The sequence below is a fragment of the Cimex lectularius genome, unplaced genomic scaffold (genome assembly GCF_000648675.2).
Source record: "Cimex lectularius strain Harlan isolate CLEC.00 unplaced genomic scaffold, Clec_2.1 scaffold154, whole genome shotgun sequence".
Classification (NCBI taxonomy): Eukaryota; Metazoa; Arthropoda; class Insecta; order Hemiptera; family Cimicidae; genus Cimex; species Cimex lectularius.
In genome coordinates, this window is record NW_019392807.1 from 742,983 (window position 1) to 755,858 (window position 12,876).

Consider the following 12,876-nt stretch of genomic DNA (forward strand, 5'->3'; position numbering starts at 1 on the left):
AGCATGCGTGTGCGTGCGTGTGTTTGGAGGGGAAATTTGTGGATGGGTTAAATATAAATGACAGCTCTTTTACTAGTAATAAATAAAAAACACGAGATTGAAAATACGAGGAGCAAGCAGTGACCTTACCAGTTAGCCGGCAAAAAAAATAGTTATTGGTTTATTTCTCAACTTTACAAAAAAATTTTACTCTGTTCATAATTCCCTATTAATTAGTAAATTAATTGATATCGTTGTATCTAGAACTACTATAAATTTTATTAAAACCTATTTAAAATATTGCACTCACATGCTGGGATTCCGCAAGGGACTGTACTTGGACCTATTTTGTTTTTGGTTTACATAGATGAATTATAAAACTAAATATCTTTGGTCAATTGTTTGGTTTTGCTCATAACACAGCTATCTTACATAGTGACACCAATTTATTTAACTTAATTAAGGTTTTTAGTTGAGATAAAAAAGTCAATGGCACGAGCGGGATTCGAACCCACGATCTTCGGCTTGATACGCCTTGAAAAATGGCAAAAAGGAGGGAAAATTCAAAAGGTGCGGTTGAGATCCGAGTGGATCGAGGTCACGATAGCTCAAGTGGTAGAGCAGCGGCGTATCAAGCCGAAGATCGTGGGTTCGAATCCCGCTCGTGCCATTGACTTTTTTATCAACTAAAAACCTTAATTAATTGTAATATAATTGATCAAGCGGACCACGAAATTAGTGAATTTAATTAACACTATAAGTATTGAAGTAACTTTAATTAAAAATTTGTTGAATAAAACCTTTCTTCTGTTAAACTTACATAAAACTTCTCTCATAAAATTATTCTTATCCAGACTAGACATTCAAAACAGATAAAATATTACATATTAGCATATACTCATGAGCGGGAATCACCCAATGATGAAAGCCATCAGTCCATCAACGTGATGAATTCATTCTATGAAGGCAAAGAAATATTGTTACGGGGCTACCGATGCTTCAGTCTTCTCCTTCGGGGATTATTTGGTAAGGTAGTGGATAACAGGTTTTTGACAAGGGGATTAAGATAAGGTATTTTAGAATGGAACTTTTTGTAGCTGTATTGGGACAAGTGAGAGACAAGTGGAACATTTTAATGGCTTTATGATTGTTGCATATTAGCCAAGAATTATTATGCATATGTGTATGGGGGGGGGGGGGTTATCGTGAAAAAAAAAGGCCAGAGTGACAGTGGGAATCGAACCCACGATCGCAAGGTCTACAAGCCGAGAGTCTACCACGCTAACCACCTGGCTACCGTAGTCCCCGATGGTAAGAAACAGAACGGAGTGTGCCAAGCAAAAAAAAAAATTGTAAATCGAAATAAACTTTTTCTCCTAGAAAACGAACAAAAACTGAAACAAAAACCAGTTGAATTTTCATGAAAAATGTCTATTTTTAGCATAATTCACTAAAAATTTTCCCATACCCACATATAATCTCATACTCTAGCTGTTATAAACAATTAAATAATACAAAAAGCAATATTATTTACAATTTAGAAATTTACAACAATGTAATCACCTGTTTGTTCTCATTTTTTTTTTTCTTTATTCCTTTAATTTATTTTTTTAATTTTATTTTTAGATCGAAGATCAAAAGGGTGGTTGATGGTTGATTCCCCCTTGCCAACATTTCTCTACACAATCCTATATTTGGTTATTGTAGGAATAGGTCCTCGCCTAATGAAAAACAGAAAACCTTTCAAGCTCAACTGGTGCCTTGTTCCGTACAACTTAGCCATGAGCTTACTTAACTTATACATAGCAATTGAGGTACGTCTATTTATAATTTAAACCAAAACATCAATTTAACAAAACAATATTTTTTTTAGTTGCTAATCGCATCAACCAGGCTGAAATATAGTTACGTCTGCCAACCAATCAAGCACATAAACCACCAGGAAGAAATGAGAGTAAGTACTCGAAGTTGTACAATGAAGTTTTAAACCTGAGGTAAATTTTTTTAATCAACCATGAGAAATAATGAAAAATATGTCATTTTTTTACACAGTTTCTGAATACGACATAACGTACTTTTGTGAAGCAAGTACACTTCGTTTTCAGAAAAGTCTCACCAACTCTTATCGCAAATGTTAACACATAACTTGATTTTTTGTAAATATAGGTAGATTACATATTACATTGAGCTTGAGAGGATAATAATTTTATGATAAATTTAAACATGGATAGTACGTCAGAACACTTACATGTCAGGGTTCAAACGACAGAGATTGTGTGTAAAAAATTACATGATTTTCTGGGTCTTTTGTCTGACAGGCAAGCATTTTGCCATCTTCAGTGGATGGTACACCTTAGGATATTACTTCTCTATTTGCCCTTTTTATGATACAATGTTTAAAAAGACCTAATTAAAAATGTGCAAAAATTACCAGATTCTTTAGGTTATTTTGTCTGTCAGACATGTTTCAACTTTACCTTCTTAAGTGATCTGTACAACTATGGGGTTATTTCATCTATTTGACTTTTTTATAATGTTTACAATTCTAAACAGAGATAATTAAAAGTGTGATGAAATGTGTGTTTTTACAACACAAATTTTTAATTAAATGTGGGAACCCTCGAGGTGTCGGTGTTTTTGAAAAAAAAAACATTTGTATGTTGGGTTCGAATCCAGCGGTCTTGCATTCGAACCCGACCTTTACCTTACATTGATGAGCGCAATGTCAACGCCTGAACCGTTGCGGCCACTGACGCCCCTGTGTGAAAAAATTACCAGGTTTTCTGGGTCTTTTTTGTCAGTCAAACAAGCATTTTGTCATCTTCGGTGGTTAGTGCAAATGTTATTTTATCTATGTGTCCTTTTTATGGTGATTGCAATCATAATTTAAATAAAAGCTAAAAAAAATTGTGTAAAATTTACACGATATTCTGGGTTCTATTACATTTTTAGATCAAGGAACTACTAAGTATATATGTCAAAAAAAATTCAGAAACCAAATAGAAAATAATGAAAATATTTTTCCAATTTTCAAAAATTTCCAAAGTTCTAACAATAATTTTTTATTTATTTTTTAGATAGTCAACGCAATTTGGTGGTACTATTTTTCCAAACTCCTAGAATTTTGTGACACTTTCTTCTTTATACTGAGGAAGAAAGAGAAACAGCTCACATTCCTTCATGTCTACCACCACTCGACCATGTTTTCCCTTTGGTGGATCGGTATCAAATGGGTTCCAAGCGGATCCACATTTCTCCCGGCAATGGTCAACTCGTTCATCCATGTCCTCATGTACGGTTACTACGGTTTAGCCGCTCTTGGACCCAACATTGCCAAGTACCTCTGGTGGAAGAAATATCTCACGATGTTGCAATTGGTAAGTTACAAATTATCCTATATGTGAAAAATATATTGAAACTATTTCAAAATTGGCCTTTTTGGGCATGATTCAGCCTGCAAATAAATCAATAATTTGTACATATACATTTTATTTCTGCCGATGAAATTAAATACACTAAAAACATTTACTGTCTTGGATATGAATTTAATTGTTTAATAATTGTTTATTTTTTAGGTTCAGTTTACAACAGCATTGATTCTTGGAATCAATGGAATCAGGTCTGGCTGTGATTTCCCTCTATGGATGCAGTATGCACTTGTCATTTATATGATTTCATTTATTGTTCTTTTTGGAAATTTCTATGCTCAAGCATACATAGAAAAGGTGAGCCAATTCCCCATTATTATGATACAAAACTGAAAATAATAATTTATTCCAAAAACAATTTTTTATTATATGCAAAAATTATTTACTTGCCAAAATCTACAGCCTGAAATTAACTTGAACTGATTTATTTAGGGAAAACGTGCTGTGGGCTATGGTGATTTCACTGTAAAAGCAGTGCAACCGACAACTTCCTCAAAAATGGATTAATTTTTCATTTTACCTTCAAACCTAAACCCCCTTTTTTATTTATTTCCTCCCAGTCTCCTGAAATGTTTTATATTTATTACAATTACTTCTACTATTATTCATGATAATTATTAATTGTGTTATTAATACAATAAATGAAATAATTTTAATGTTATTGGGTTTTTTTCTTTGTCATTATGTAAATATTATTTAGTGGGATGAAGGCAAAGCTTTAAAATGTATTGTTAAGATGTAAAATGTTTTAATTCTAACTCATCAGGATTAGACTTAAAGACTGAAAGCCAGGAATTGTTTGATATTTAATTGCTATATATAACAATTTTTTATACCTATAACAAGTTAAACATAAGTTACGATAGATGATGATAGGTAAAAATATTATTAAAAAATGTCTAATTACTTATTAATGTCTAATGTTTACACATATCGCCAAAATTTAATGTTGAGTATTTCAATTTTGTCAAACAATATTCTTCTCAATTGTAATGTATTATACATTTGTTGACTTGTTTATAGTTTATTGTTCTTGATTTGTTTTAATAAACATAATTTTTTAATATTTTTTGAAGCATTATTTCCTACCTAACCTAACTGTTCTCTAACCCTACCTAACTTAATCTCACCTAACCTTCTCTAGCCCACTTTACCTAACCTAACCTAACTGTTCTCTAACCCTACCTAACTTAATCTCACCTAACCTTCTCTAGCCCACTTTACCTAACCTAACCTAACTGTTCTCTAACCCTACCTAACTTAATTTAGGTTCAATTTAGTTGATTTTGTATTCTGAAAATCATTTTCTGACAATTATATCCTCTTTCAGCAAGTAGCAAACCAATTTGTATATACAAAATACTACAAAAAATTTAAAATAACTTTAAACAAGGCAAGAGTATTGCCTAAGTAAAGGGACTAGATTTTATTAAAATCTACAAAATAGTTTATTAGTATAATAGTGGATCAGAGGCAGCAAAAACCTCTTTTCAAAGATATTTTATTTTGACTTCAAGAATGAAAATTATTAGTTATACTATTTTGGTATTTTCCCATTGATATACTTTTCTTCACAAAATCAAAACTATAATAAATTACATTTCTATCAACCCAAAATTATGATGCTGAATTATTCTATCTGTTGATAGATCACCTGAAGCCCAAGCTCGGTTGCTGGACGGATAAGATAAAGTCTGACCCCAGACTGCCAACACCCGGAAGTGGGTGATTCTTGAGTCTGCCGACATTTTACTTACTGCCAACATTTTGCAGTTTGTAAAGCAAAAGTAGTTTAAGCTTTTATGACCCTCATTGTGCAATCTACATTATTGTCTACAGCTCTCCAGGTTAAAGTTACGACTTTTTATCAGATTTTTAGGTATGTTGCAGTGTAGTATTTCTTAAGTAATATAGATTTTATTTATACGCATATATGAGCCCTAAAAATGTAAATTAATTCAGTTTTTCTACAAGTTCGTGGCTATAAAAAAGCTTCAAGAGATCTCCAAGCTAAGACAAATTATTTCTTTAACCTTTAACTTTTTTGCACCTAATTTACAGCATCGTCAACCAACTTTGTTCGAAAATTGAACAAAAATAAAGTTAACAAGTGTATTCTTAAGACCATGATTAATGCTGCTAGTTGTATTGCCTGGCTTCAAGATATCGGTGATTAAAATTTTGTAGTTTTTCTGTGGGATCAGGCAACAACCCAACAATGAATCTTCTAGGGCTGTTAAGTCTGTAAATACTCACACACTCCAAAACCCTTGTCAGGTTGACAAATAATGTAACGTTTGATTTTTCCTTGACAGATAGGAACGATTTTTCTTTTTAATAACCAGATTTGAAGACTATATGTTTTACTGTTTTATGCTGCTTTTGGGCTACTTTGCAGTGGTGGTTGAAATGGTGACCCAGCAACTCATCCCTAGAAGGTTCACCGTTCAAATCTCAGCAGTCCTGATTTCAAACACAACGTACTTCCAAATGGGTTCTTTCAGAGGAAGGACAAGGGTTTATATGACCTTACAGTTGTAAAGTTTTGTAGTAAAAAAAAAATATATATACAGGGTGAATTGCTACTCGTGCTACAAACTTCTCCAGTAGATTCTTCACCCTAAAATGAACAAAAAAGTTCATATTGTCCATGGTCCGATTCTCAACCATTTCAGAGTAATTTCGCTTTTTATCGATTTTGAAAGATATCACGTCCTGGCGTCGGAAAATCGTGATATCTTTTAATCTAAACATTTCTCTTAAAATCTATAAGCACCGTTGAAATCCCCGTTAATTTTTAGAGAGAATCAAAATCATAATTCCATTGAAATTTTTTAATTTAATTTAATGCCCATTTAGTATGTAATGCTTAAGAAGTTTACAAACAGCTAGAAGGTCAAGGAAGAAAGACCCAAACGTTTTGCCACCTTCATCTTCTTATTGAAAAATTAACGGGGATTTCAACGGTGCTTATAGATTTTAAGAGAAATGTTTAGATTAAAAGATATCACGATTTTCCGACGCCAGGACGTGATATCTTTCAAAATCGATAAAAAGCGAAATTACTCTGAAATGGTTGAGAATCGGACCATGGTCAATATGAACTTTTTTGTTCATTTTAGGGTCAAGAATCTACTGGTGAAGTTTGTAGCACGAGTAGCAAGTCACTCTCAAACATTAGCAATCCTTGAACCACCATTTTTTCTCTTTTTGTCATCAACATCTTGGTCTCACAACCACTAAATAAGAAAATGACGAGTGCGTTGGAAGCGTTATTAAATCAGGTAGTTTTCCTCAAATTTGCTGCCTTCTGAGACTAAAATTAGAAACTCTGGATTACTTTATACACTTTCCGATTTACACAATTTTCCACTCTTTTTGTAGTTCTGGCTGAAATAAAACACAAAAAATTAGCCCAAACATTTTGCCACCGTCATCTTCTTATTGAAAAATTAACGGGAATTTCAACGGTGCTATTAGATTTTCAGAGAAATGTTTAGATTAAAAGATATCACGATTTTCCGACGCCAGGACGTGATATCTTTCAAAATCGATAAAAAGCGAAATTACTCTGAAATGGTTGAGAATCGGACCATGGACAATATGAACTTTTTTGTTCATTTTAGGGTGAAGAATCTACTGGAGAAGTTTGTAGCACGAGTAGCAATTCACCCTGTATATAGCACATAAATTTTTTGAACAGGAGTGAACTAGGTTGAGTAATTGATAAAAACAACCTGTAAAAATAAAGTTCTCTCTTAATATTTTATTTCACTATTTAACAATAAGGCAGTCAAATTTGTACAATTTGTTTATCGATAAATATTTTGTTAAAATTTCTATTAAACAAAATTTTTTTGCAAATGCCAAAATTACAACTTTAGTTTAAACTTAAAAAAATCACCAATGCAAGAATTGATTTTTTTTTTCATATATGATGAATACAAAAAAAAGCTCATGTTTTCAGTCAATGACTATAATAGTATAACAATTGTAAACAATCTCATATACAAAAGTTATAAACATTTGATTCTAATTAATAGTTGGTTAATGGGAGCTCACAAAATTTGTGATATATTTACAAATTTATTACTACTGACAAGGATTCTTTGGCACCAGCTTTACTAGAAACTCTTGTGTGAGGAGAAGGAAAATATAAAATACGACTTTGTGGAAAAACATAATTTAATGTTATAAAATATATCTATGCATTATACATGTATGCTTCAACTGAAGTAATTGTACCACTTATATTTTTATTTCCACAATCCGGTGGTAAAATTTAAAGAAATTGCTCTTTTAGAGTTTAACAATAGTATACATTTAAAATTTTTTCAATTTGTAAAAACCCATTCATTCAGCTAAACATTGACATTTGAACACTTGGCTATCGTAAAATTGCCAAAACTGAATGTACGTTGACTATTCCAACAATGGTGAAAAAATTTAGAAAATTTCAACATTTTTAGTAGCATATCACTATAAAAGACGAAAACTACAATTAGTCTCTTGGTTTGATCATTTTAAACGTTGACTCCCAATTGAAATTGAATTAATGAAATTTAATAGTGGGTTTAAAAAATAAAAATAAAAAACAACATAAATTATAAAAGTCCTAAAAATTTCAATGAAGTAAAATTAATATATATTTTCTTTTAAATTTAATCACCAAAGATATCCTTGTCCTAAGGCATAATTCAAATAAATCATTTACACCTTTGTACAATTTGAATCATTTTATAATTATTTTATACAATCCATTAATGTACTATAATCAACAATTTTATATACAATAAGAAAAAAGGTAAAGATGTAGCAAAAAAATCACTTTATGACCATTTGTGAAACCCTGAAAATTTGTTATTTTGATTTGAGTGGGGTAGACGTGGAGGAATTGGAAATTGTTGATTGTTAATATTCGGACGTAACATCGAATTAAAATGAGGAATTCTAGGATTAAACGAACTTTGGTTTGTGTTAACAACTCTAATATTTGCACCAGTATTATACCTAGGACTTGTTTGATTCATATTTGTTTGCGGTAAATTCAACCTATTGTTCTCCGGTGATGGTGTTATTCCATTACCAGGCACAAGAGTATTAAATGGTGGTGCTTGTGAATAAAGAGGTAAATTGTCTGTGGGTATCAAATTTGCATTTTGCCTATTATTTTGAGTGACACCTCCATATGACGAAGGAACGGGGTGATTGTACTGATTAGGATGGCCAGAATTAAAAGGGGGCGACTCATCTGGCCTTAATCTCCCATCGCAATTTATTAAATTGTACGAAGATATTGATTGTGACCTATGGTTATAATCTGTCACTGAAGTGGGCCTAGTTATATTACCCGGTCTGGTATAATCGGAACTGTATCTGGAAAAGCGTTGAGAAAAATTAGGTTGGTTCATGTGCAACGGCCTGTATTGTATGGGAGTGAGAGGAGGTGGTGGTGGAGGAGGAGGAGGAACATGTACTGGAGAATAAGGTGAGATCGATCCAGCTTTGAGAGAAGGGCTTGCCGTAACAGGCGAGCAAGACGTGCTTGATTCATAGCTCTGGTATTGCCTCTGAGTCGGACTCGTCAGTAGAACAGGAGGAGGTGGTGGCACAGACATCGAAGGGAAGCTGTCGCTATGATTTCTCGGATACTCGGTTGTACCGGCCTGAGACCAACCTTTTAATACCGGTGTAGAAGGAGAAATCACGGGTGGTAGTGGAGGAGGTGGTGGCGGAGGTTGAACACTGTGTGATGGCGGTGATGGAGGTGGAGGTGGAGGAAGAAGTAACATCGGTGAGGTGAAAAAAGACGGGTTTTGTTCTGGTAACATTTCCGGTGTGTGTAAATTGTGTGTCTGAGAAGTTTTTGATGTATCTTCAATAGGTTTTCCAACTGGTTTTTTGTCATCATCATCGCTCAAGTCCATATCGATACTTCCTACGTTGTTATCATCGGGACTCATTGCTAACACTTCATCCCCATATGCTGATATTGGAGACCATCCTGTTGGAGATCGACTAGTAAGACTTATAAGATTTCTATGGTCAATGTCTTTTATTCTCATATCAACATCATCGTTAGGCCTAGAAATCCCTGCTTTTTCAAATGATGGAGGAGACTCAGGAGATTCAAAATCCTTATCACTATTCCAGTTCTGCAACATAACTGGATCAATCCCAGTCGTTTGGTCCAAAATTTGTGTTTTAATTGGTTGAACATTCCTAAGTACAGGTTTAGAACTTGCCTAAAATCAAATATGGAATTTATTGAATATAAGGTAAAATATAAAATATGCAAATAACTAATTAATACCAATTTATATAGTTATATATAGAAATAGGAAGTAAATATATATTTCTTAAGGAGGCTGGAACCACCAAGTTCCATATTACCTGCAACCACCATTATTAACATCATTTTTGTGTTAATTTTGAATTAAAACTGCATATTAAGCTAGCAGGAAACTTTTATTCCCTTTCAAAAAAAAAAAAAAAAAACTCAAGAATTAGAATCTTTATTACTGTTCATAACTTATATTTAAATTTAAACAAATCATGATGAAAAAACATCACTGAAAAAAAAATCATTTGAAATAATTGTCTATGGTTATGCCAAAACGTATTTTATTTACATATTGTATACTGCCAGGTTCTTGTCAACAATTTTTTATTTTATTGTATTTTCGTGTAATTCATCCTTTAAAATTATTTATTACTGCATGTAATTTTTAAATTTATTTATAAACACAATGCTAATACACATTTTTGCGCCGCAAAGTTATGTGGCTGTCCTAGACTGCCAGTACTGACTTTGTCTGTCAGGCTTTGTTCCCCATTTTGCCACAATTTGGTGGTATGGGTGTTCTTTTAATCTGTTTGTCTGTATGTTGCAATGCTCTGTAATAATCAATATGTAATGTACAAGCAGAAAACAGGGCTGATTTATTGAGAGAGAAAAGCATTAAATACTACTTAATTCCATTATATTTAGTGGTCTATTGACCAAATTACTTCTGTCAATTAATTAATCTTTTTATGGAAGGTTTTGTGGTTGAAATGAAAAAGCCAGTGTCACATTCGAACCCATGATCTTCGGCTAGATACGCCGCTGCTCTACCACTTGAGCTATCGTGACTTCGATCCACTCGGACACCAATTTCAACCATACATTTCGAATTGAAGTCAAGATAGCTCACGTGGTTAGAGCAGCGGCGGATTGAGCTGAACGTCGTGGGTTTGAATCCCGCTTGTAACACTGGCTTTTTCATTTCTACCAAAACCTTACATAAAAAGATTAATTATTAAATACTACTTTAAAATGCTGGATTATTAAGAAAGGAACTTCACTGGAAATTTGAGCCCAAAACAAACTGACTTGAGGAGGACAGGATGATTTGACATGATCAAACTAAATGCTCAAAACCTCAGACCTCACCATGTTTAACAAAATAAAAAACACTGTAAGATTTCAGAGTGCATAATTGACATGCTATGAAAAAAATTGCCACGAATACCATATTAAATTGATTTTACCCTTTAAATAAAACCTCGGCAAAACATTAAACAGAAGTCATTTAGTATTATTTCTGTGAAAAAAGTAAATAAGCAAAAGAATCATGAATATGTAATCTAACTCATCTAATAGTAACTCTAATCTAGCCTAACCCATCCCTACCCTATGTAATAAAAACCTAATCCCTAGAGACCTCTTTATGACCTGCACAGCACGAACAGGATTGGTATATTGTGTATAAACCTGTCCCTAATCCTAATCCTACCTAACCTAGTCTAATCTGCCCCTAACCATACCTAGTGTAGCTAATCTATCTCTAACCCTACCTAACTCATCTGTAATCTTAATCTTACCTAACCTAGCCTAACCCATCCCTACCCTATGTAATAAAAACCTAATCCCTAGAGACCTCTTTATGACCTGCACAGCACGAACATGATTGGTATATTGTGTATAAACCTGTCCCTAATCCTAATCCTACCTAACCTAGTCTAATCTGCCCCTAACCATACCTAGTGTAGCTAATCTATCTCTAACCCTACCTAACTCATCTGTAATCTTAATCTTACCTAACCTAGCATAATCTCTCTCCAATCCTTACCCTAACCCAAACCATGTACAGTAATGTTAAAATGGTCATGCAAGAAAAGATGAGTCACAAAAACAAAGCCATGTTAAAAAGACAGAGGTATCAACTGGCATATTCTCATTTATTGAAATTTGTGTGTTGGCTTTCTACTTAGCGATAGAAATTTAAATTATACAATATGTCTATGATGTATTTGATTTCCTTTTAAAAATGTACAGATTTTCCTGGATTTGGTGGGATTAGAGGAATTTTATTGCATTTTTTTTTTTTTTTTTTTTAAATACGGTCAACTGAACTAAACTTTCTCAAAGGGGGCGTCGGTGGCCGCAAGGTTTAGTCTTTGACATGGCGCTCATCACTGTAACGTAAAGGTCCCGGCTTCGAATCCAGCGGCCCTGCATTCGAACCCGACATACTTACAAATGGGCTTTTTTTCAAAAACACCGGCACCCTGAGGGTTTATATGACCTCTGATGTTGCGAACCCTCGTAAAAAAGAAAAAAAAAACATTCTCAACACAAAAATGTTCACAACAAATTAAGTTCATAACTTGATAATAAAAAAATGGATTAATGGTTTTTTAAAATTATTTTACTTTTTCGATTTTTTATAAACAATATATGAGATAAATTCACATATTTTCTCCGTGTCTTGTTAACGACATTGTCTCCAGAATATGTAACCTAACCCTAACTCCGCCTAAATTAATCTAGCATATCCCTAACTTCCCTAACTCACCTCACCTAACCTAATCCCATGGCACTCCCTAATAATGCAATATCATTGGTGCAGCAATGGTCGTGCAAAAAATTGTGTATCTAGCCTAAAACATCTATATCGAAATTTTCTGATCATTGAAATATTACAAGTGTGTTTCTTGAGAAAGGGAGAGAAACATATATACATTACCATACGAACAAATTTTTTATTATACTTTGTCTGAGAATATTTTGAGAGATGAGTTTCAATGAAAAATAATGTCTATGTACAAACCACTTCGTCATGGCATCTGATAATTGTATTAGCTAGCCACACTAGCAGTCGTGTTCAAATCCTGGCATTGCTGTTGGAATTTTATATGGTAATTAACGGAAAACAAGTATTGTAAAATGATCTGACCTCTAAAACGGGTAGTTTGACATTAATGAAAAAATTAATACATTTATAGAATTTTTTAAACTAAGTAATTTATCAAAGTGTAACTGTTTTGTACTCTGGAATTCATAAGTATAATTCTTTTCATCTTAATTAGTTTTCAAACCTTGATAAATTAAAGTGCGAAATAAGATAAACCTCAATCTCTTGGTTTTGTGTATGTTATTCTTACCAAATTTGTTAAATAGCAGAGAAAAACATGCATTTGTACA

General features: G+C 33.0%; 2 protein-coding genes across 8 annotated transcripts in view; one reads left to right on the forward strand and one right to left on the reverse strand.

The window, feature by feature from the left end:
* The window catches only part of LOC106664703 (elongation of very long chain fatty acids protein 4), a 109,717-nt gene extending 105,742 nt beyond the window's left edge, over nt 1-3,975 (forward strand). For 4 of the 5 annotated variants that reach the window (XM_014390641.2, XM_024228157.1, XM_014390639.2 and 1 more), the window contains exons 2-6: nt 1,606-1,793; nt 1,853-1,933; nt 3,057-3,356; nt 3,555-3,704; nt 3,840-3,975. In XM_014390641.2, coding sequence (XP_014246127.1) covers nt 1,629-1,793; nt 1,853-1,933; nt 3,057-3,356; nt 3,555-3,704; nt 3,840-3,914 — 771 coding nt within the window. In that variant the 5' untranslated portion in view covers nt 1,606-1,628 and the 3' untranslated portion in view covers nt 3,915-3,975. Of the gene's footprint in view, nt 1-1,195; nt 1,291-1,605; nt 1,794-1,852; nt 1,934-3,056; nt 3,357-3,554; nt 3,705-3,839 lie in introns of those variants that run through there. The other variant, XM_014390645.2, reaches the window with a different exon arrangement.
* A 3,599-nt stretch (nt 3,976-7,574) lies between these two features.
* Nucleotides 7,575-12,876, reverse strand: part of LOC106664726 (regulation of nuclear pre-mRNA domain-containing protein 2) — a 29,195-nt gene continuing 23,893 nt past the window's right edge. For 2 of the 3 annotated variants that reach the window (XM_014390696.2, XM_014390694.2), the window contains exon 11: nt 7,575-9,652. In XM_014390696.2, the coding sequence (XP_014246182.1) occupies nt 8,237-9,652 (1,416 nt within the window). In that variant the 3' untranslated portion in view covers nt 7,575-8,236. The remainder of the gene's footprint in view (nt 9,653-12,876) is intronic. The other variant, XM_024228145.1, reaches the window with a different exon arrangement.